Source organism: Vanacampus margaritifer, chromosome 1, assembly GCF_051991255.1.
Source record: "Vanacampus margaritifer isolate UIUO_Vmar chromosome 1, RoL_Vmar_1.0, whole genome shotgun sequence".
Taxonomy (NCBI): Eukaryota; Metazoa; Chordata; class Actinopteri; order Syngnathiformes; family Syngnathidae; genus Vanacampus; species Vanacampus margaritifer.
Window position 1 is genome coordinate 26340916 of NC_135432.1, and position 24434 is coordinate 26365349.

Genomic DNA, 24434 nt, shown 5'->3' on the forward strand with positions numbered 1-24434 from the left:
CCAATCAAGTGCTAGGTACTAGGTTAGAGTCCCACTGTCTCCATTTGGGCTGGAAAATACAAACATGACAAGTAGTAACACTAAAACTGTGAGAAATTAGCACAAAAAAGGAATGAAAATAACACTTTGTGGTTGAAAGTGACAATAAAACTGTGATAAATTAATACCAAAAAATGAAAGGAAATAACACTTATAAGTGTTAAAAAATAACACTGATAGGTGAAAGTAGATAACACTTTAAAGTGCAAAAAGTTAACGTTTGTGTGTCAAATAATAACACTATGGGTGTTGTAATTTCACTTAAAAATTACACTTTTGGAAGTGTAAATTTAACTCAAAACTGGTGAGAACTGTATAATCTCAGGGAAAGTGTTCAATTTAACACTAGGGGAGTTTAATTTACACTTACACCGATTTTACTGTTTATGACAGTGAGATATTGTGACAGACGAAACTATTACATGCTCTTCCACTAGATACCATAAAGTGCATAATTAATCATTTTTTTCTAATGTTGGCTCAAAAAAGTTTGGGAAACACTGTACAAATAGACCGTACGTGCACACACATGTACATGCGCTGGTGAGTTTCATTGTTAATCCTTTAACTGTGTGGCATTCACAACAAATGACTTACTCTGACGCAGTAACCCTGAGGGGTGAAGGGGTGGGGTGGGTGGGGTGGGAGCGGACTATTTAATGCATCATATGACCCCCTCCAACCCCCCACCCCTCCCGAAGACGCGTGTGTCATTGGAATCAAGTACAACGCAACAACGAATCTGTGAGAGAACTTGAAAACTTGAAATGACGTCAAGTTCACGCGAAAAACATGCAACACAATCCAAAGTGCCCATCACTCATTCAACAACTCACTAGTCTGTTGGATTGTACACTAGTGCTTTCACCCGACTGTCACACTAGTTGCTCTTACCTTACTCCCTTTCCCGCTAAACATGCTTCCAGTGGTTGAACTTTCAACGGGGGCCCCTCATGCCGAGGTGAGCTTCCACGAACACGGCCTCACACTTTTGCTGTTGCTGCTATGAGATCACTTGTTTGCTCTGCTCCGGTCCACCCTCATCTGTGGTGGTAGTGGGCTGCAGCAACAGGGTGGGGCCACGCGCGGCATTTTGCCTCTGGGGGCGTGACATTAACTCTAAACGCCGTCCCATTGGTCGCTCTTGAGAGGGAGCGCGAGAACGACCACTTCGGCTTGGCTCAAATTCCCCCAAACAGTCGTAGGTACAGTATGGATGTAAATTGGGGAATTCAAGTATAAAAACTCTGAAACAGTTTGGCTTTAGCCACAGGTGCTTCTACTCATCAGGTGGAGACAAGCTAGTTTACCTATCAGGTGAGTTGAAGCACTGTCGCTAAAAGTTTGGATGTTTTGGATACAACGTACATGTTTAAAAATAATAATAATAATAATTGTATTGCACTAGTTCCAGATAACTGGTTTAAGATCCACATCCACATATGTCATATTAGATTTCTTTTGAACCAATAATCAGAGGTTTGCTGTTATAAGGGGAACAAGTCACTTGAAAATATCCAAGATGAGAACAAACTGTAAAATGTATCATCATTTATGGAACAATTATTATGAAATAGGATTTAAAAAGTATGAATCATTAGCTGTGTTCAAAGAGAGGTTTAAAACAAAAACTATTGTGTTTGAAAAATACGCAAATCAGATATAAACATGCATTAACTTTTGTTTTTATTTTCGATATATGTATTATTGAAAATAATAAACATCTTTCTACTCCTTTGGACATGTAAACTGCGTTGGACTATAACATCTATTGATGATCCATTTCTTTCTTTTAGTTTGTATTTTCATAGTTTATATGTTCAATAAAATCAATCAATCAATTCATAATTCATAGTTAGATTCTTTTCAGATGTTTTGCAGGGGCACAGATTATCTAAATTGATTTTGGGCAACAGTGATAATAATTAGGGCTCAATACCACTTTATTTAGACTGCTACAAGTATGAGTATTCAATTCTTAAGTAGTCACCAATGCCTATACCAAGAACCAATACCACTACTACTTTTGATACATAAAATTTCCAAAAATAAATGATGACAGATAATAATAATAATAAAAACTATATATCACAGAATATCATTCCTTGAAACTACATTTAATTAATGGCAGTTTTCTAAATTTCTCATGTCTAGCTGTGATCATGAAACGGCCACCAACAGTGCGAATATGATACCTTGAAATAAGGCCTGGCATTCTGCCAAGCAACAAGTGGCATGACCAGTCAAAAGTACACAATAGCCAAAAATGTAGTTTAGTTGGTAAGTTTACTAATGAATCACTAATTATGTTTGCTTGTCTAGAACATTATCATTGAAATATATATTTTTTTGTTTGTTTGTTTATTAGACAGTGGAGCCCACCATCCATTTTCTCTCATTAAAAAAGTGATCAGGCCATAGTGTTGAATCCTCAACACCAGGTAAGTGTGCTAGCACTACCATCTAGTGGTGAAAATTTTACAACTGCATTTCTGTATGACAGATGAGAGCTTTATTTCTCTGCAGCAATATATATGTTTGCCATATGTTTTATGTTTATGTTATATGCATGGCATGCACACGTATGATGTTGGGTAACTGTATCCTTTCCAATCAGGGGAGAATGTATTGCCGATTCTGAGCATAAAGCATGCGCTAATGCAGTCCATGCCTCTTGGTAATACGTATGGAATGTCTGGATTTTGTTTGTTTTTTTCCTTTGGAAGTTAGTTCGGAATTTACAGCAATTTTTTTGCAACTTGAAAGGGGGTTAAAGAGGGCGGTGAGTCTGATAGGTGGGTTCAAAATGAAAGGTCACAGGAGAAAAGGTCATACTGACGTAAATGTAAAAGTAATGCGGATCGAGAGGCGGGAAACCGATGCTTGGGGTTGGAATGAGGCCATGGTTCGGTCACCAAAGTGGGGGAGGGTCCCTCGTGGAAAGGAAATGGAGTTGGTGGCTGAAGGTGGGTAAGGTCGAATGACTTTAGATGTTAATAAATACATCATCATTTAGGATGTGGTTGTCTGCTCTGTCCAAATGAGGCAACATGGACCAGTGGTGGACGAGGCTAAATGACAAAAAGGATTAAGTGGGGGCCAACAGGAAATGAGGGGAGGAGGAAGAGGTGGAGGCTAAAGAAGCTGGGCTGAATTGTGTGCACTAAGCCAGGGTGCTGATAAAGTGCAGCTGTTTAAAAGCAAGAAAGCATGCCGGACGACTAGCTCACGTGTTTCTGTTTATCTCCGACACTTTCATTTTGTTATTTCTATTCCAAAGAAACCAAAGAGAGATCGAGTCCGGGCTTCGGCCTTCCTAGGTGGAGTTTGCATGTTCTCCTCCGTGCTTGCGTGGGTTTTCTCTGGGTACTCCGGTTTCCCCCCACATTCCAAAGACATGCATGTCAGGTTAATTGAACTCTCCAAGTTGACCATAGGTGTGATTGTGAGTGAGGATGGTTGTTCGTCTCTGTGTGCCCTGCGATTGGCTGGCAACCAGTTCAGGGTGTACCCTGCCTGTACCCAGCTGAGATAGGCTCCAGCACCCCCCGCGACCTTTGTGAGGACAAGCGGTTAAGAAAATGGATGGATATATATGATTATTATTATTTACTGTATTTATTTTAATGGCCTATAGATGCCACAAGATGGGCAAGCAAAGAACTTCTTACTGTCTTAATAAAACTACTAACTCATGTCAACGTACTTTCTTAACTCCAAGATGCTGCCGCAGCAATATTGTTATTGGTTTGATGTGACCTGAGCTAAGAAAAAGACAAAATATAGGCTACCTTGAGCATGAATATGCAGCATTCACTGCAAATCATGGCTTCACCTAAACATGCCCACATTTCTGAGCAAATACTGCAAATTTGTGAATACAATGAGACAAGTCACAAGACCATTTCACTATGTATGTAGCAGAATGTGTGCGTTGGACAAGTACAGGTTGTGAAACATTGTTTTTTGGGCGTTTGGAGAGTGTAAAAGGAAACCGATTATTTCTTTGCTTTTGCCCTGCATCAAAAAACAAGACTTCTAAATGTAGCCCAGAGTTTGGTCCATATGATTGTTTTGAAACCACAGGAATCTAGCCTACAGTATAAAGCAACCACACTCGGACTTGAATACACCTTGAGTTTTGTTTGTTTGTTTGTTTTTCCACTAACATGGCCGAGAGAGAATGTCCTCAGTTGTGTTCTAGTCTGAAGCGATTCTATATTTACCAATAGCTGTTCCCTCAGTGCTCCTTCCTGTCTCGGGTGTGTTTATAGTGAATGCCTGCGGGCTCCAGGCCGCAGTCTGAGTCAATCTAAACGTTGTTGTTCACATGAAAATTACAGAGAGAGATGGGTGCATGTGATATAAAACATCACAATGTCAAGTCGGATTTGTTTTTCTAATAACAAAAAGCAAAAGTGATTCCTATTCAAGTTTTCAGTGGTGGCCAACTCTTTACTGGAAGATGAGTGAGAACATGAGAATGTTAGTTGAGCATGCTAGCATGCTAGTAATTTGCCAGGGATTTGCAGTGAGGCTTTTGAGGTGGTAGAGTTGTCATGAAATATATGCTTTGAAAGTCATACAAACACTATGGGGTAAATTTTGGTGGAGAGCGCACATGCGCTTGGGTGTAAAAACTTGCGCATCTTCGTTTTGGTGCCGGTAAGAGCCTCATTTAGCGTGTCAGAAATTGGCCGCCCGTTCTGTGCCAGGCTGGGCGTTCCAGCAAACTGACGCCGTTTTTTTTTTACACACCACCAAATTTCACAAGATCAGTAAACATTGAAAGGATAAGCGGTTCGGAAAATGGATGGATGAAATCAACGTGTTTGGTTATAACAAAAATATGATGGCAAAAATAAGAAATTTGAAATTTGAAAATGTAGCTTTAGCGTAGCCAGGCATGGCTCCAGGATTTTTCTCTCTCTCTCTTCTAGGGCTAACGGGGGCTTGACTGACACAATAATTTGTCAATGTATTTTAGAATATCAAATAGAAGGCTGTTGGAGCTTAAATGGGGCTACACTAGCTGATTTCTGAATGGGCTATAGCACCCCCTCGCCCCAGTGTAGCGCTGTCCCTGAGCGTAATAGGGCCAAAATTGACCATTTTTCCTCTCTTGTAATCAAAGTCAACACTCCTGAGTCTCAAAATTACCCTGACGTGTAAAGGTGTTTTTTCCCCTCCCCTCGATCTGTTTGGAAAACAGGTTATATCTATTAAATCATTATTTACAATTATAAATCAGTTGTGTCAAAATTGTACAATAAACACAAGGAGAGTTATTTTGTTTTTTTTACTTTGCAACTGCTGTCCAGCTAAAAGCTAGCAATTAGCCTAGCTTCTTCTAAATTACCTGGTACTTGGGTACACTCATGGCTGCTCAGTAAAAACAATAACAACTTAGTGTTAAAGTAAAAAGGTACAGTACACTGATTGCATTGCCAGTTAAAAGATTCATTCACAGAGAGAAAAAGAGTCCACTTTGAATTTCCTCTCATGGTCAACTGTAAAGGCTCGACAGAAATCCACTCAAAAGTGTAAGATTTGTGGAACACATGCCTAGATTACATATAAATATCCAATATTTACAGGAAGTCAAAGTTCACACACACCAAAAACCTTGAGGCAAACAAGTGCTTTAAAAAAAAAAAAAAACTTCCATAAATAGAAGAGACAACATCTCTTAGTGGGATCGGGCTGCTTCCCAGACATTTACTCTAGCAGGGGTCATTCGCCGCCAGTTGACGTTGTCCAGAGGGCGCCGCATTCCCACAGTGCTCGCCATGTGATTTTGGCCCCGCAGGGACTTGTGGTGCAACCAAGCGTACGTATTTAAATATGGAGCACAGATGGCAAAAGGCAAACGTTTCGTTTCAGGAGACAAAGACGCAAGCAGGCACATAGGCCTACATTTGTAACAGAGTTGAAACCGTTATTTGTTACAGCCATACATCTTTCCTCTTTGTCACTGACAAGAGCAGTACTCACTGACTATTAGCTTCTCGACATTATTCATCCATCAGCCAGAGTGCCTCATTGTGCGTTATCAGTGTGTCATTGCATTACAGCGCTTGACCGCATCACACACTGCAACACTGCTTTTGTGTCACAACAGATGTGCGATGGGATGGCGATGTCATCATCATCAAGTCACATCTGTAAAATCGGATGACTTCTCACTTCTTTGTCTAAAAGTTTGTCATCCCATTAACATAGTCTGGGACAAGTCATTACGCCATCACAGTTGATACTGATTTAAAATATAATTACGAGCATTCAATGATGTCAGAATATGTTTTTTGTCATGAAAGAAAAATTTTTCGCTGACATAACATACATGAATTTTGTCATCACTGAAGATAATTTAGTTGTGCTTTTGTAACCACCTGAACACTGAAGAAACACTTTCGTCCAATGCATGTTTTTGTAAACAGCCAACAACATACGTAACTACAAGGTTAGTGCATCTGTCCACATAAGACAATTGTACATGGTTTTCAATATGTGGGCTGCGAAAAGATGCGAGGACGATTCCATTTGACAGTGTAACGGTTCGATTTGGTTGGGATTCCAAGTCGATTCAATATGGCATACGGCTCATTTTGAGAGACAATTATGCAATGACTTTTTGTTATTTTACAGACATTATCTCTCCAATAAAAGACAATTAGATATGTCTCGATATATTTCAAAATGGAACGATTAGATTTAAGTTTTAAGTTTTTCTAGTTGAAACCGTTTTTTCTTACAGCGATACATTACATACACATACTGTACTTTTTGTCATCATTAAAGACAATTTAGTCACGTTTATGTCATAAATGAACATAAAACACATTGTAAACTCAAAAATTTAAATTCCATAAAACCGTTTTGTAAACAGTGAAGACAATTCAGTTCCTTATGCATTATTTAGTTTTGACAATTTAGTCTTCAATGTGTTTTTGTTATCCCTTAAGATAGCTAGTCACATATCTATATTGAAGACAATTTGGTCACATAGGCTACACGTGTGTAAACATTGACAATAAAGTAATGCTCAAATTCATGTTTTCATCATCACTGAAAATAATTTAGTCACATACATGTTTATACTGTAAATATGACAATTAGGCTTCAATGATAAAACTAACAGTAGGCTACATGTCATCACTGAAGATAATTTACATATGTGTGTCTTTTTGCAAACATTGAAAATAATCGAGTCTTCACAACATACATGTTTTTGTCATCATGGAAGACAGTTTTTATAAACATTAAAGACAACTCAACATAAATGTTTTTGTGAATGATATTTTAGAGTAGCCGTCAATTTCAATTACTGTGTAATGCAACGCAGCGATGGAAATTCCCACACTGACCTTCATCGGCCTCATCCTGCCGCTGTCACTCCTCTCCAGGCTCCGACTCCTCATAGACGTGCTCCTGACCACCGGCACGGCTTGCACCACGTCCTCCCCGCACCAGTCCGAGCTCAGGACGCAACCCATGTAGGCGGACGGGTCCTGACCTCAGGGACGTCTCCCCCCCTCCTATCCACCTTTGGTCCGCCGCAAAGCTTCTAGATCGGGCTCCCGGGCAGCTGTTTTTGTCAGCTAGAAAACAAGGAGATGGAGGCCCTTCCCCTTTTCCTGGCTCTGGTACAGCTTGGTTGGACTTGCTATGCTCACCCCTCCCTTCCTTTCCAAGTACACTTTAAAAACACCTCTTACTCAACTCCATTCTGGCACGTGCAGACCCATTATTCTGCTTTTCCCACGCACGCTTCCCTACTTGACTTATTCCTTATTCGACTCTACAGAATCCATCTACACTTTCTTCACTTTTTTTCAACTCCTCCCATCCCAAGAACACATCTCCTTTTCCCTCTCCTGCCCGCCCTGCCTCTGCCGCTCAACTAGGTTACCTCACTCTTATATATACACAATCACCTCTCTGTTCTTACCCCCCCTCCCCTCCCCTCCCCTCGTCTCATCTCATCTCCTTGGGCTTCCTGCCCCCAGATGCAGGCGGCCTCCCCTTGGCCGGCTCATTCCCAAAGCACATTGTTGGTATTGTCTGGAAAACCACAGCGGTGATAGGATGCTCGTCACGCCGCTGACGCAGCCTCAGACTCTTGTTCAGTGTGCTCGAGTATGTACACAACATGTGATCCATTCGGCCAAGAAAACCTGAAAAAGGAGCAAACTATGGCAGCAAAGAAAGTGCTCCACATGTGTTTCTCTGCTCTTGTTTATTTTGAAACTACTCTGTTCGGTGTTGTGATGGTTGCGCATGAGCTCACAAGGCTTGCACAAGAGAGAGCGGACCCCCTTAAAAGGCAAGTTCTCCATGCACCTCCACAAGCCCCCACCTTACCCTCCACATCTTTGTTATTACAGGCATTTTCCCCCCAAGAAAGCTTTCCAGGAGACCTTCCTCGCCCACAAATCCACCCCGGAGAGACCAGCAGAATCCCTAACGATACGCACTTTATAATCTCCTCACTTTTCTTTATAAGTTCCTGTTCTCAGACAGGAGGTCAGAATGCCAGTGTTTACAAGTGCATCCCTCCTCCTGGTTTTACATGCTGTGAAATTAACTCTGAAGATTCCTCCCTTGTGAGAACTTAATGTTCCACCTGTAAAATATAAGTGAAGTAGCCTGCAAATCCTATTTTACACTGTTTTATTGGCCAAAGTGCCTTTCAGCTTCAGCATGCAGCATACTTGGCAGGAACGATCTAAATTTAGTATCTAGTCTGGATGAACTAAGATTAATGGCTTATTTTTGGAAGATGGCAAAATGAGGAAAAGGTGGAACAACAGACTGAGGAATAGGTCAGGGAGAAGAGTCACGACAACACAAAAACGAATCCAAATATGGGGAAAGAGAGTGAAAAGGGGCGATGGCAGGGTAAACAAGAGACAAATATAAACTTTATTCACCCTGTGAGGGGAATTTAGGTGCCATAGCAGCAAATTTGTTTCGGTTGGTTTGGCAGTGATGTGACTCTTATTGTCTGTGGCTTTACAGCCTATTAGGTGGGCCAAAGAGAATAACAAAAACACAGGGTGTGTTGCGTCTACATGATGAGGGCTCATAAAGCATAGCAATGCTGACAGCCTGATATCCCACACGTCTTTTTTTCATATGTTGTCTCTCTGTCCAAATTACAAATGAGATGTAATGTTACCATGTGAACAAAACACCTATTTATAAAATAATTGCATAAAGGATTCCCCCCTCCCCCAGATTTTACAGGAAACACAAACATTTTTAACCATGTGCATCATGAGGTGATTCATTCAAAAAATTAAAATAGAAAAAAAAAAAAGACTGCAATTATTTGAACTCATTCACTGCCATTGACGGCTGTAGACATCAAAAAATCAAAATAGAAAAAAAAAAAAGACTGCAATTATTTTAACTCATTCACTGCCATTGACGGCTGTAGACATCAAAAAAATCATTTTAACTATTTCTATTAGTTTAACATTTTTTTCCCCACTTTTGTTAAAAGTAAGAAAAAAAATATTGTACATTTAGACCAGATATAAAATTTGTGATTAATCATGAGTTAACTATTGAAGTCATGCGATTAATTACAATTAAAAAAATGTAATCGCCTGATGCCCTAATTTTAATAACCTTTTCTTTTTTGGAAAAAATATTATTTTAAAAATGAAAAGAAAAGATTATTAAAAATTAGGTTTTTGAAAAAAGATTATTTAAAAAAAGAAAAGATTATAAATTAGGTTGTCAGGTGATTAATTTTTTAAATTTTAATTAATCACATTACTTTAACTCACAATTAATCACAAATTTTTTATCTGTTCTAAATGTACAATACCAATTTTTTTCTAGGTTTTCATACTTAAAAAATGCTAAACTAACAGAAATAGTTCAAATACATTTTTGACGTCTAAAGCTGTCAATGCAGTGAATGAGTTAAGAGGGTGCCAAAAGGTTCAAGAAACTGCAATCTAACGGCTCTCCACCAGGTGGAGTAACTGCAGTCAATTTACTTTATCGTGTACTGGAATGCAAAAGAAAATGCGGATGTCATTGGGAAAACATTGTGGTTGTGGGTTCATTTATCACATTATTGTTATACATTATTATGTACTATTTTTAACACTGTCATTATTAAATAGACGATATGCGGTTTATTTGGTGAGAAGTAAAATCTTAAAATCACGTCTGGGATACATTGTGGTTATCCAGACCCATTCATTTCTAACTGACTGGTAGTTTTGTGGGATTTATTATGACAGTAAATTACCCCCAAAAATATATATATATATTAAATATTTCTAGTAGTTGAATCAGGGAGCAAAGAAAACATGTTGATTTCATACCTTTGACACAGTGACTGGAGAGGACAAAAAAAGGACGATATTAAGACAAATGCCTGGGGGAAATTATTGCCACATTTGCAAAAAATACAAAGATAAAAACTGTGTTAATATTATACAATCATTGCATCAGATACTACAAATGTTTAAAGGGCAAAAGAAATGTGTAGTAAAAATGTGAGTACAAAAGACGGAAACGGAGTGTCTAGTTCACTCTGCTCAGTCATCAGGGAAAGGATGGGAGGAAGTTGATCTTAAACGTCAGGTCAAGACCCGTCATGTCCCGAATGATGCGATGATGATGATGCAGCCTGCAGAGGGACAGAAAAGAGTCTACTTTGAATCTCTCTGTGCAGTAAAAATCTAACTGTCAGGCTAAACACAAATAACAAAAGCTACGGAGTGATGTTATGTACCAGAATAGAGGAAAACAGACTTCAATATTTAATATAAGCTAGACATGCTAACATGCTTCTTCCTGCCCCTTCTCATACGCACACCTGTTTATTATATTTGGGTATAAGATGGTTAATATTGTTTATTTTAATTTTACTTGTTGTTGTTGATTTTTAATCAAATTTTCAATTTTACTGGTGAATTTATTGTGTCTGTATAGTATTGAGAGTATGAGATAAATAAACAGAACAGAATGTTTCATCAGTGAACAGTTCATCAAGAGTGTCAGCGATGTCAAGATTTTTGAGGACATAGTTGATTTTGTTATGCAAACTATTTTTTGACAATTTTTGGGAGCAACACCAAATTTTCAAATGGGTTGAATTATGAAAACCGCTAATAATATTTTGACATTCGGCTGCCACAAGGTTCATGAGTTCGTGTCTTTTCAAGACATCCACTGACGTCCCAAAAATATTTTTAGGCCTTCTGAATGATCTTTATTTTCTATATGAACAATTATTGCAACACGCTGATTAGAGGGAAAACATTTTTTTTTTAAACTCATTGATAATATGTTAAAACAAAATGTTGTGTCCGTTCCACTGCAATTCAATCAAAAGTAGAGCTGTCAATTTAAACGGTTACATTTTGTAATCAGAATAATCACATCTTCCAATTTTGATTAATCACCACCAATTGCTTGATTAAAAAAAGCCTTTTTTATAATCAATATTTTTGCCCGCCAGATTTAAAGAGCAGCTGTTGTGTTAATTTTTTATACATTAAATGTTAGCCGCTGCACACGCTCATCCTCCTTTTTCTAATCAGTTAATTACTTGCATAATTTAAAATGGGGGGAAAAAAATACCCCGATAGTTCGACATGAACTAATATTTTGAATGTCATACCCAAACATTTATTAAATGCTTCACTTTAATGCATGTAATTATGTTTATTGCTTAAACACAAGCTGTGCTACTCTTGTCAGCTAAAGGATCATCTACGGTCAAAATTAACAGTATGATTAATCTGCGTTAATACAATAATTCTTTGTGATTAATTAATTAGTTAAGGTTTTAATTTTGGCAGCACTAGTCAAAAGTGATGCAAAACAAGAACAATGCAAAATACATTTCAAAGTGCTGAACACCCTACTCAAAGTAATTCCATTTAATTTGTAGTCAACAAGTGAGCTTGTCAGGATTAATCGCTTAACAAAAAAAAAAATTTTTATCAACATTTTTTCCCCACCAAATTTTAAGAGCACCAGGTTATGTGTTAATTCTTTTGACATTTAATGTTATGTGGACGTCTTCAACATTTTTTGCTCCACTGCACACGCTCATCCTCCTCTTTTTCTAATCAGTTAATTACTTGCATAATTTAAAATGGAAAAAAAAATTACCCCAATATTTTTGACATGTAAATGTGATACGCAAACATTTATTAAAAGCTTTACTTTAATGCATGTAATTAGGTTTATTGCTCAAACACAACCTGTGCTACCTTAAACGTAGCCATCCGCTGTCATACTAAAGGATAATCTATGGTCAAAATGAATAGTGCAATTAATCATTTTACATGGAGATGCAGAACGTCAGTATCCTCATTGTCGGTTGTTTTTGTCCACAAGCCTCCTCTTGAGCTCAGAATTCTCCTTTTGCAGCATTTTGTTCTGAAAGTGACCACAGTGAGAATGCAGCATAGTAGTGGACATGCCGTTCCAACAATATGGCCGCAGAGCTGCCGACCTTGTGCCTGAGGGCCTCCACTATCAGGTCTCGACTGCCTCTCACGCTCTCTTCTTTTTTGGAGGCTCGGAAGACATCGCCGACGGCGGAGACCAGCACGTGCGCCTGGGAACAAGTTTTGGAAGTTGGGGTCCACCGTCCAATTGTGTGAACGAATGCATACTCACCAAAGTGTCGCTCTTGAACAAGTAGCAGTGGTACGCGTCTACCGCAGGGTGCTTGGCCACAAAGCCGAACACTTTGGGCGACGAGGGCAAGATGGCGCAGAAGGAAATAGAAGGGAGGGGGCAGGTGTACAGCAGAAACTGACAGGAGGACAAAGTCACGTTACATGCAAGGATGTTTTAAAGTCTGGGGTTGGAGTTGCACACCTTGGTTTTGTTTTCCAATATGTCAATCCCACTCAGGGACACGAAGAGATGGACTTTGCTCTTCTTTGCAGCCTTTTCTGAGGAGTACGGGTCAGGAGTCTTGTGGATGACAGAGAACAGCTTGACACTTGCTACTACAACATGTACACCTTCAAATGAGATCCAATACGAGAAATGTATCCTTTTTTATGTTGCCTTTACACCAGGGGATGTAAAGTATGGCCAAGGGGCCGCATACAGTATGGCACCCTCCACTCTTTACTCATGCCAAGTTGCCAACCAACATTTCTTATTGCGGGCGCCGCTTCCTAAAACTGGATAATTAGAATGCATTTCTTCCTTTTTAGTTATTTTAAGTAAATTGGTTAATTTATTAATTGTAAATAAAAACAAATAAAATACAAAATGTTACATTATGTATAAATTTAAGAATATTTATTTTAAAATGGTTACATTTGTATGGAAGCGTATTGTATTCACTTGAAAAAAAACCTCCTGTTTTTCTGACAAATTTTTTGAGGGCGCTTTGTTTTTTTGAGTATTTTTTATTTTATGAATTTATTTTCTGTCAAAAAATATTCCCTCAAAACAGGCTGAAAAAAATTATTCCGAAAAACAGGAAGAAAAAGTACTCAGAAAAATAGAGGAAAAAAAATATTTAAAAAACAGGGATTTTTTTTCTCCCAAAAAACAGAAAAAAAAAATTTCAGAAAAACAGAGCTCGCGTTCTGTTTTTCTGAGTTTTTTTTTTTAAACCTCTGAACTCCAAGTGATTTGCCAACTCGCTAATAGCGGAAGCGGACACTTTCCCGCATACCTCCATATGCAATAAGATGGTCATGTTTACTTACTGGCTCTCATTAAAGGAATGAATCAGTATACTGTATTGTGGTTTGTTCGCTAATCTCTGAGGGAAAACCCTTTTTAAAAAAATTATTTTATAAAACAGTGAACAATTACTCAGAAAAACAGAAGAAGAAAAAACATTCAGAAAAACAGAGTAAAATATACTTTTTTTAAACAGAAAAAAAAAAACAAAGCTCCCCCCCAAAAATTTGTCAGAAAAACAGGATTTTTTTTTTTCCAAGTGAATGCAATACGCTTCCGTACATTTGGGAATTATAAAATCAAAAATAAATTAAAAGTTTGAATTATTCAACTATTTTACTGTACAGCACGATACTGATTGGTTAGCACATCTGCCTCACAGTGCAGAAGTCGTGGGTTCAAATCCAGGCCTTGTGTGGAGTTTGAAAGTTCTCCCCACGCCTGCATGGGTTTCCTGCCACAGTCCCAAAAATTGCATGGTAGGTTAATTGAAGACTAAATTGTCCCTAGGTGTGAACGTAAGTGATTGGATGTTTGTCTATTTGTGCCCTGCGATTGCTTAGCGAGCAGTTGAGGTTGTGCCCCACCTCTCGCCCAAAGACAGCTGAGAGGCTCCAATTAACTCACCCACAACCCTAGTGAGGAGAAGCAGATCAGAGAATGGATTGATGGATTTTTACATTTGTATTTTATTTTTATTTCATCTAAGAAATCATCTGTCACTTTTGAAAATCACATGCCACCCCTGCTTTACACTAACAATGTTCAGTAACTTGTAATCATCAAGCTAGTAATTGAACACACTAAGATACAGCACTTGTACAAGTTGTACTGTAGTTTACGTTTTCAGTTTAATTCAAGCTAATGTCATCAGTTAACATGCTCGAGGCTCAAGTCAAAAGTCAACACCATAATAATCAACTACAAGCAATGTTTGGAGCTAACATTCCTAAAAGTCTAAAATGAAGTTAACCTCTAATAAAACAAAGTAAAAACAGCAACGATTCAAGGTAATACTTTTGTGTGGAGGGTTGGAAAATATTTGTAAAAATGAGTTATGTGGATAGTAGTTATACCTCGAGGCTCTGAGCTGCTTCCTCCAGGATATTTAATCCGTTTGGGCGGACCACCTCCACTCGGCCAAGAAACTGGTGTGGAACCACATAGAGTGATATGTGAGCCAAGCTTGTTACATGTAGTCAGCGTGTATGCCAAAATGTCATTGCACAGATTGTACATAACTCTCCGAACTTCCATGCCCATCTATCTGTACTGAATGTACTTACCTTCACTGTAAAAGAGATCTCATTGTCATCCTCTGTGTCACTCATCCTTCCTGGTAGCAGGTTCAGCCTGGTGGGCAACAGCTATTCATATTTACACGCATTTGAAAACACAACCATGAGGGCAACACAAAAATCAATAATGGAAACAGAAATTTAAGTTGAGCTTACCGTTTTGGCAGTCGACAATAAGTGACTTCCTATAGTGGAAGGGAGTAAAGTCTGCTAGAGTAAATGAATAACTTACGTCTTCTTTATTATCTGTTATCAGATATCCATGGTAACCACTGGCAAATCAAAAAATACAAAGGATTTTAAATTGGAAATAAATTTAAAGACACATGAAAAACTTCCATATGACCTTGATTTATTATTATGCTTACAGTAAGAGCCACTTTGTGATTCTCTTGATACAGGTTGTATGTTCAATGGTGACATGATGAAAGAGGGGGAAAGGCAACATGAGGGGAATTCAGAGACTAAAATAAAAGAGCGGACAGGCCAGAAATTCTCAAGATACAAATTTGAATGGTTGTGACAGCTTCAGCACATACGCTAACCTTCGTAGGAATTTAAAAAAAAAAATGGTGTTTGGTCTTAAATGAGCTGCTGAAGACAGATTTAGACCTACAAGCTACAAGCACTTGCAAACAAACAAAGCCAGAAATTACAATGATCTTGTTTGTTTTAGGCTCGGAATGAGTGAGTCATTTAGAGCCGGATTTATGACCGCTGAAAAATGCACAGGAACTATCCCTTTGTCAATTATGCTAATGAGATGGAGCCACCAACAGCATTGTGGAAACCCACCATTCATCATTTAAAAAGTGCCCACTACATTTGTTTTCTTCTTTCTTTGAGAGGATTTGGTGTTACAATGAAAGGCTCAATTCCATAATATTTATTATTTGTGCAAGCTAGGAGTTGTTGACTGACATCTTCTCCATGGCGTTGGGGAGGTTCTGATCTCCTGCCTGCTTATTCTTCTGTTTCTTTGCCTTTTTGGACATCTCCTGGTCAATGGGTGCGGGCTTGACAAACTTGATGATTTCGGTCATACCTTGATGGATAAACAGCGGAGACAAGTGGAAACATTTGGTATTACAAAGCAAGAACAAAAAGGACATTTGGTCCTGTACAGTGTAAACACTATTCGCACGAGAGAGAGATGATTAACATCCATGACTATTGTAATTAGCCAATATCCCCCCCAAAAAACCTTTGCAATTGCCTAAAAATGCCACATGGATGGGATGAAGGACATTTTTCTATTAGATAACATTAATTTCTTACTAATGCTATGGCCTCACCAAATGAAGCTCCTTCCCTCACGTAAACAGAGCACTAAAGCCACTACAGTAAATCCCCCTCCATCGCGGGTTCAGAGTTCGCAGTACAGATTTTATATTCTTTTTTGTACATTAAACTCTACATTGTTTTAAACTTGTCTGTTCTGTGTGTAATTCTATTTTTGACCAGTAGATGGTGGCACACATCTTACTCTGAGACAGTGTCAATTTGAAACAAGATTTCTGAATAACCGGAAGTCCACCACACTCTAGCTTTACAATTTAATAACATTCCATCAGAAAGGATCAGCAGTAGCTTCATTTTATAATGTACACCATTTGGAAAATTGACATGCCTATCAGTGTACATTCAAATCATGCACAGTGTCATTCAAGTCTAAATGAGGTTGAAGGTTTATAATAATAAGCTTAGGGTTGTGTAAACGTCACAAGTGTAAGTTCTGAAATGTTTTGGGAATTATGTTTCTCTTTGCTTCAGGAGCTGAGATTTTTTGAGAATTATTTAGTAGGCATTGACAATATTGTTGAATTTCCAAGAAAACTTCAGGTTTTTGGGGGTGACTCTAAAGTCAACCATAGGTTTTAAAGGCATGTTTTGCCAGGTGCTTTAAGTTAATAGACAAAAACATTTTAAGCTGGGCCACTTCACTTACCAGGAGGCATAAATTCCCTGAGCTTCTCTGGAACAAGGATGCCCTCTTCCGTTTGGTAATTCTCCAGGATGGCGCACATCACGCGTGTGGTGGCACACATGGTGGCGTTAAGCATGTGAACAAACTCTGCCTGGAAACAGGAAAAACAGGAAGTGTCGCGTTTTCAGCCATAGATGAGGGCATTTCCAAAAATAGTATCAACAGCAAATACAACAAATAGTGACCAACTAATTCAATTAGATAGCAGATAATAAAGAAGGGAAATCTCACCACAATGAATATCAAACATTGAGTTGTTTGAAGCACAAAATGCACTTGAACAGAATGGCAGGTGAGTTAAACCTCATTCAAATATGAGCCAATGGTAACAATAAAAATTATTTGAGAAATACTGAATCATTCAAATGTGTGACTGCAGAAGTACTGGAATTTTGGCACACTTACTTGCCTGACTTGGGAACCTCTACTTCATTCACTTTCCAGTGCTAATCACACTGATGTATGGAAGGTGCGAATGTTTGGTGGTGGTCGGAGGGGCCGTAGGGCAGTTGTGGCTACTTAAGTAGCTTACCACCACCACAATGTGAATGTTTGGGTGAATGAATAATGTATCCATTCCATTGTAAAGCGTCTTTGAGTATCTAGAAAAGCGCTATATAAATGCAATGCATTATTATTATTATTGTGTGTCTCCTTGTACTTTAAAGAAGACTTGAAAGGTTCTTGCACCCCCAACAAAAGTAGTGAAGACTAAGTCCAATATAACTTCTTATAACATGAAAGGCGTTAATCACACCAGAAAGTTCAATGTTGTAAAACCTTTTGAAAAGTCAAACCCTATGGTTCCCTAACATTGATGTTTGGGTTGGGAACCCTTGGTTATTTTTTTTTTCTAGTTCAAAATGTTCATACCAAAACAAATTAGACAGAAAACAGGTTGGGCTCGAAATAATACCCTCTGATCAGTAGTAGTGAAATTTATTGTCTCTGACTTGCTTCATTTCAACCTTACTGATACTCATGTTAGAGACATTTAATTCCACATGAAACACTTTTAATGAGCACAATTGAATAGCTTTAATGCCCGAGTTGCTGCACTCTCACCTTGTCCATCATCTTTTTGGTCTGTCCGTAGCGGATACGCAAGCGTCTGGCCTGGTAGTCTGTGCAATTGGAGCAGGAGACCAGCTCTCTGAAAGCACCGGAGCCCGGGAACCAGGCCTCCAGATCCAGCTTCTTACTAGCGGCGTGATTGAGTGCACCTGAAGATGGATGAGGTCCATCGGGTTAACTTGAATTCAAACGACTGACACGTGGTAGGAGGTCAGACATACCAGAGACGATATTGACGATGCGATAAGGAATACCAAGAGACTGGTAAAAGTACTCTGCGGTCCCGATCATTTCGTCAAACATCTCCCACGATTTTCCGTCATGCGGCGACGCATAGACAAACTGCTCAATCTAAGCAAACGGAAGGGGAAAAAAACACCTTGACATTTCTATGCCACTTTTACTGTGTCACAACGGACTAACAAAGCTGACCTTCTCAAACTGATGCACCCTGAAGATGCCACGCGTGTCTCGGCCATGGGAGCCCACTTCCTGTCTGAAGCAGGTGGAGAAGCCGCCGTAGCGAATGGGCAGGTCCTCGGGCTTGAGCCACTCTTCCCTCAAGAATGCTGCGATGGGCTGCTCTGAAGTGGCGATGAGGTACTTCTCGTCGATAGAGTTGTCGTCTGCTTGCTCACTGCCTTTACCGATCACCTACACAGAAACACGGAGGAGGTAATTGATTAATTTAAGACAAAAATGAATTACTCACAAGAAAAAAAATACAACGGAGACCGATTAGCAACATAACGCTAACTTCCCAGGTAGTGTAATGTTGGTAGTAAATCCTATCACTCTTTCCAGTTATATATTAAATTAAAAATGCTTTCCAAATAATCCTCTTTGTGAACCACTATGACCTAGTTTTCTTCGTACAATTTTTTTTTTTTCAACAAATGTGTCACACTCAAAATAATAAAACAAGTCACTGTTTAATTTAAAATATGGGACTGATGGCTGTCTATAGTTGCTCAGGTGTTGTCTTTTAGGTTGAGTGCTGGCTTTGGGTTTCACCTGTGAAAACTGCATTTGAGATTACGAAAACCTGAAGACGAGAGCTTTCTATGAGAGAAAAAAAGCTAACCGTTTTTAGGCATAGCTAATACAACGATTTACAATGTGAAAAAGAAAAACTACTGGGGCACCGTACTACGCAACAGATATCGAACAGGTTGGACAAGGGTTTCAACAACAGTTGATGACAAAAACATTTTGAGAGCTGTAAAGAAACAGTCAGTGACATCAGTGCCAAGTTCCACATGACAATAGTGAAAGTATCACAATCTATTGCTCATAGACGACTTCGAGAGAAGAAACAAAGGCCATATACCACAAGAGGCAAACCACTAATCAGCAAAAAGACTCAGAAGGCCTGATTGGATTTTGCAAAGAAGTAGATAGATGAGCCACAAAGGTTTTGGAAGAATCTTTATGGACTGATGAGGCCAAGACTAACCTGTACCAAAGTACCAAACCCAATAGAACAGTGGTGGGCAAACTCGGCGCCCTGCAGGTTTTCCTGCTGCAATGCAGCTGATTCCAATCAACGGGATCGTTACCAAGCTTATGCAGAGCTTGCTGATAAGCTGATCATATATCAGCTGTGTTGGAGAAGGGAAACATCTAAAACCTGCAGGACTCCGGTCCTCGCGGACCCAGTGTGCCCACCCCTGCAATAGAGCATACATTTTACCGCCTGACTGAAGGGAGAAACCCCCAGAACTGAAACAGGCTGCATTAAAGGCATGGGAAAGCATTTCCAATGAACACCACAGTCTGGTGTCAACATTTTTGAGAAAAAGGTTTACATGTTACTCTCTCTCTCTTTGGGGGCATTTACCTTGTAAAGCTCTTCATCAAATTGGCTGAGCTGGGCGACTTCCTGCATGACCTCTTTCCTCATAAAGAAGGGCGTGTAAAGCATGGTGTAGTTCTTGCTGTGCAGAATCCTCATAGCGTAGTTGATTAGAGCCTGTTCAAGGAACACTAGCGGGCCCTGACAACAGCAAGCAAGTGAAGCGGTGAGAAAGGCAAAAGACGGGAATGTCAGTGAGCGTTTGTGCGCATGCTTGATGAGTTCACCTTCAGGAAGTAGCCTCTACTCCCAGCTACGACGGCTCCCTTCTCCCCCTCGAAGCCGTCAATCATGACCACCAGGTCAACATGGGAGTATTTCTTCTGCACACTGCAGTCACCCCACGTACGCTCCACCTTGTTGTCTGCATCCTGCAATAACAGCAGTGGAATCACTACATGTGATTAGAAACAAATAAATGAGTTTTTTGCTAGGCAACTCATTGGTAAATGATGAGCACTTGTGTGCTTGAAATCTCCTCGGGTGAGATGGTCAGATTTTGGGATACACAAATGGCTGAAAAGCTGGATTTGCATCCATCTTCTACATCACTTATCAATATTATTAAAGTCTTAATCTAACTTAAAGGCATTTTTATGGGTTTGCAACAGGGCAATGCTGTGACATGAGCAACTGGTGCTAATAATCGCTTAAAGATCTTGAAACACCTGCCTCATCGTTGCTGATGGGTACGGATGGGTGCAGAAGATTGCCGATCTCCCTCAGGTATGAGAAGCGTTCCCCCTCCAGCTTCAACCGTTCGCGATCAGTTTTGACCATGGCCTCATCCACCAACACACGCACCTTCTTGATCTGGGTCACTGTTAGAGCCTACACAGAGCGAAGAAGGGAGGAAAGAAGAGAGGAAGGAAATAAGGAAAGAAGGAAGGCACAATAAATAAATAAAAATTACGACTCAAATTAATACTCAAAAAAAGTTATGAAGGGGACAAGTTATCAACTGAAGTGCATCACCAATCAATAATTGTGAAATTAAACAACTAAGTAAGTCTATAGTTATCTGCGTATTCCTGAAAATGTGCAGTACTGAATTTCTCAAGGTTGTGACATAAAGCTTTCAGCCTTTACATGGAAATTTGGTTTGCCATTGGACTATAGAGCGGCACTATCATGTCAAAGTCAAAAGGTAAACACAGCTGCAGTGTCAGATGAGATTAGCGCGAGCTGATGTGTCTGCTTCATGTGCCACATGCACAGATACACAACAATACCTAATAATTTGTCATCTTGGTGATGAAAGACTACATACTGTAGCTGCTAGCCTCGTTGCAACTTCATAGTTCCGCCATACTTGGCATTGGCCCAGTTGCATGGAGGTAAGACGAGCACTGGCACCGCCCCATAAAAACAATTTTTTTTAACCAAGATGGTAAAAGTGTATGTTAAATGTCCTGTAACTCTTTATATGTTTGTGTCTTTTGATAGAAGACTGTCAGAGACCTTATATGAACAGATCTGGGGACTGTTTTATATTGTAGTTGAGTGTTTTGTTGATGTGTCTTTTTTGTGTGCAAACATGCACACACACAGCTAAATTACAACATACCGAGAATATATCTGCCGTGAGCGCCTCCAGATTCTGTGCAGCCTCTGGGATAGACTCATCCTCGCCAACTGGTTCTTTCCTCTTTAATGACATGATGCGTCAGGGGTTAATAAACAAAAACAAAAAAATCTACACTCCTTTTTATAAAGTTCAAGCCCATACCTTCATTTTCTCTCCAATACTCTTGCTGCAAAGGTTTTTCGCTTTGTTGAGGTTGTCTGCAGTGAAGCGGCCTGTTTTAGAAAGGGAAGACAGAGAGCAATGCATCATGTGAATATCTTTCTCATAAGCAGCACTCATGGAAACTTGCTTACAGGTAATCTCGCACAATCGTAATAGTAGAGCGATCAATTAAACAATTAACAGCGTATCTGCAGTGTGGGTCACGATAACACGAGTGGAGTCAGCCGGCAGGGCGAGTTTGTCAAACTGCTAGCCGGGATTGCGTCAGACTGCACGTTGCCAGCGAAGCTAGACCAAATCAACGTCAACTCTCACACAAAGATATGCATTCAATTCAAACTACACAAGGTGTGTAGATTTGGTATTCAGAATTTTAGATCCTCACTCAGTTAACCAGAGGTTGTTACCTTTTTGGCTTACTTTGCTGGTTGAGTGATGCTAATATTAGCACCATAGCGAGGTAGCATATGCAATTTGACACATCACATTAAACCCTATTGAAAATAGCTTACTATCACGACTAAATTATAGAGCGTCGTTTAACACTTGAAATGAAAACAATAGGGTAATTTCGGGTGGTATGAAACCTTACCACTGTAACAATTGTAATTGTAAAATGCTTAAATTACTGCCTCTGCCACTGCAGTCGACGTTAAACCCACTGCAGCATTAGTCGGTGTGGAAGCAAAATTAAATATGAATTAGACACTATTTTTTTAAACGTTTCCATGTGCGTTATGATGCCGAACAGTGGCACTGCCCTGATATTATCGGTACATTTAACTTTTTCAGCAAGAAACACTCAAACGACACTATAGTATAAGCAATATTAAAATCATTGAAATCTGTAATGTGGCTACACCGACGTTAGCATCAGTGGTTACAATATTAGCATTAGCACAGTGCCTGAATGAGTAAGAGGTATCTTACACTTTCTCCATTCTGTATCCGCGGCGACCAGCTTGTCCACGAGCGTGACATCCTTAAAGCGTTTCCTTTGGACCTCACGGATGAGTTCAGGATCGCCGCCTTTGTCGGTCCGAAACAGATCCAAGTCGAGCACCATCTCTCCACGCTGTCAAACAAGTCGGAAATCCGAACTCCAGCTTGTGTTGCGCCTCTACTGCGTTGCCAGATTTTTTTACGCAGGCGATTAAAATGCACAATTGCACGTTCAGCCTTTATTTGCTTCGGCTTATAGTTTATTCACTTAAGAAACACAAAAAACAATGTTATGATCAAAGAAAAAAAATGCAATCCAAATCCAATCTTTTTTTTAATCCAGCTAATGTGGATTTTGTATCAAAAACTACGGGAAAGGTTTACTGTGATATGGCAACCCAAAGGATAGCAAAAAAAAAACTGCGTAAGAATTTTTGTTTTATTTATTTATTATTATTTAATTAAATAAAATACATTAAGTCAATTAAATACATTTTATTTTGATTTCATTTATTCAAACCAATATTTGCAAATCAAATACATATTTTAAAATAATATATTTAGGCATTATTTACAGGGACGGCTTAAAGATTTTTCTCTCTCTCTCCTGGGGTTAAAATGGGCTTGACCAATATATAGCCAAGGGGGACTGAGAAAATAATTTATAAAAATATATTTTTAGAATATTATTCAAATGCTGGATGGGCTAAACTGGGGCTACACAGATTTCAGGTGTGACGCAGTCCCTGGTGCTTTATAGCTATTCAACATTTGTGTGGCTGGAATTCATATTAACCCCTGGGCGTTATTTTATTTTGAAATGGCTTGGTCAGAACCAACAAAAAGCCAAAAAATGGTCAAATAACACCCAGGAGTTTTAATATTGCACAATTAGTTGTACAAAAATAAACAAGAATGTAGTTGGTTGTATTTAATACAATAATGAATACAGTTATATGTGGAGTCGGCTAGTTCCCCATAGGGATTGTCGGTCTAACCCGATTTAAAACAAAAATAGGTGGGTTGCATTATTTAGGGCATACTGTGTAAAACAAACCAACAAAACCCTGAGCCAAACTCTCAATGCAAGTAACCCCTGATCGGACAATAGTAATACAGCAACATAATCGTAATATATTTATCTCTTGAAGTGAGCTTGATGTTTGACACTTGTGATGTTAGCACAGAGGAAAGAGCAAAGCAACATTTCATCTTGTCAGTTTGTGTGAAATTCCTTGGCATGAATTTTGGCAGATAGCTGCTCTTGTATGACTGTGCATTCTGTTACCGCTTGTGGCAACTGAAGTGCATCAGCGGCTGTGTCGTCCTTGACCACATATGAGAGCATTACATGATTATTGTTTTAAGGGCATGGTGGTCTCGCAAGCCTCACATGACTTCTGAGATTTGAATCTTGACTCTTGGCTTTCCCGTGTGAAGTTCATGCAAGTTAGATTGATTGTATACTAAATTATCCACAAGTAAATTTAAGTGTGAATACTTGTTTTCCTATGTGTGCTATGATTGACTGGTGACCAATCCATGCTTTTTGCCCTAATTCAGATGGAATACCTCAATATCACCCACAACCATGAGGATAAGTGATATGGAAAATGGATATACTATATCATGTTTGTGTTACTTATAATCGTGTTTTTTAGGAATAAAAGGATGGTGATTATGTGATTGTCACATGACACATTGAATGCACCCCAGAAAAACGTTTTTTTTTTAAAAAAAAAAAAGTTTTTTAAACTTTATTAGATGTGTAGAAAATCCATTCATCCATTCAATAAA

The 24434-nt window shown here is 39.1% G+C and overlaps 3 protein-coding genes across 6 annotated transcripts in view; all 3 read right to left on the minus strand.

Annotated features, from left to right (window-relative positions):
* tns2a (tensin 2a) overlaps nt 1-7681 on the minus strand; it is a 49740-nt gene extending 42059 nt beyond the window's left edge. For 3 of the 4 annotated variants that reach the window (XM_077543685.1, XM_077543695.1, XM_077543676.1), the window contains exon 1: nt 7407-7681. In XM_077543685.1, coding sequence (XP_077399811.1) covers nt 7407-7535 — 129 coding nt within the window. In that variant the 5' untranslated portion in view covers nt 7536-7681. Of the gene's footprint in view, nt 1-933; nt 1080-7406 lie in introns of those variants that run through there. The other variant, XM_077543706.1, reaches the window with a different exon arrangement.
* A 2443-nt stretch (nt 7682-10124) lies between these two features.
* On the minus strand, nt 10125-15252 carry LOC144035277 (PTB domain-containing engulfment adapter protein 1). Its single transcript, XM_077544849.1, has 7 exons — nt 15018-15252; nt 14808-14879; nt 12904-13002; nt 12700-12837; nt 12533-12637; nt 12363-12456; nt 10125-10693 (listed from the first exon to the last, which is right to left on the minus strand). Exons 1-6 carry the CDS (start codon nt 15060-15062, stop codon nt 12388-12390), a joined length of 528 nt encoding a protein of 175 aa, XP_077400975.1. The 5' UTR covers nt 15063-15252; the 3' UTR covers nt 10125-10693; nt 12363-12387.
* Nucleotides 15253-15364: 112 nt separating this feature from the next.
* Nucleotides 15365-22833, minus strand: sars1 (seryl-tRNA synthetase 1). The gene is made up of 11 exons (XM_077544838.1): nt 22626-22833; nt 21675-21745; nt 21513-21593; nt 20618-20776; nt 20173-20316; nt 19931-20086; nt 18523-18744; nt 18312-18441; nt 18082-18239; nt 16978-17107; nt 15365-16074 (listed from the first exon to the last, which is right to left on the minus strand). Exons 1-11 carry the CDS (start codon nt 22759-22761, stop codon nt 15932-15934), a joined length of 1530 nt encoding a protein of 509 aa, XP_077400964.1. The 5' UTR covers nt 22762-22833; the 3' UTR covers nt 15365-15931.
* Nucleotides 22834-24434: the final 1601 nt, after the last annotated feature.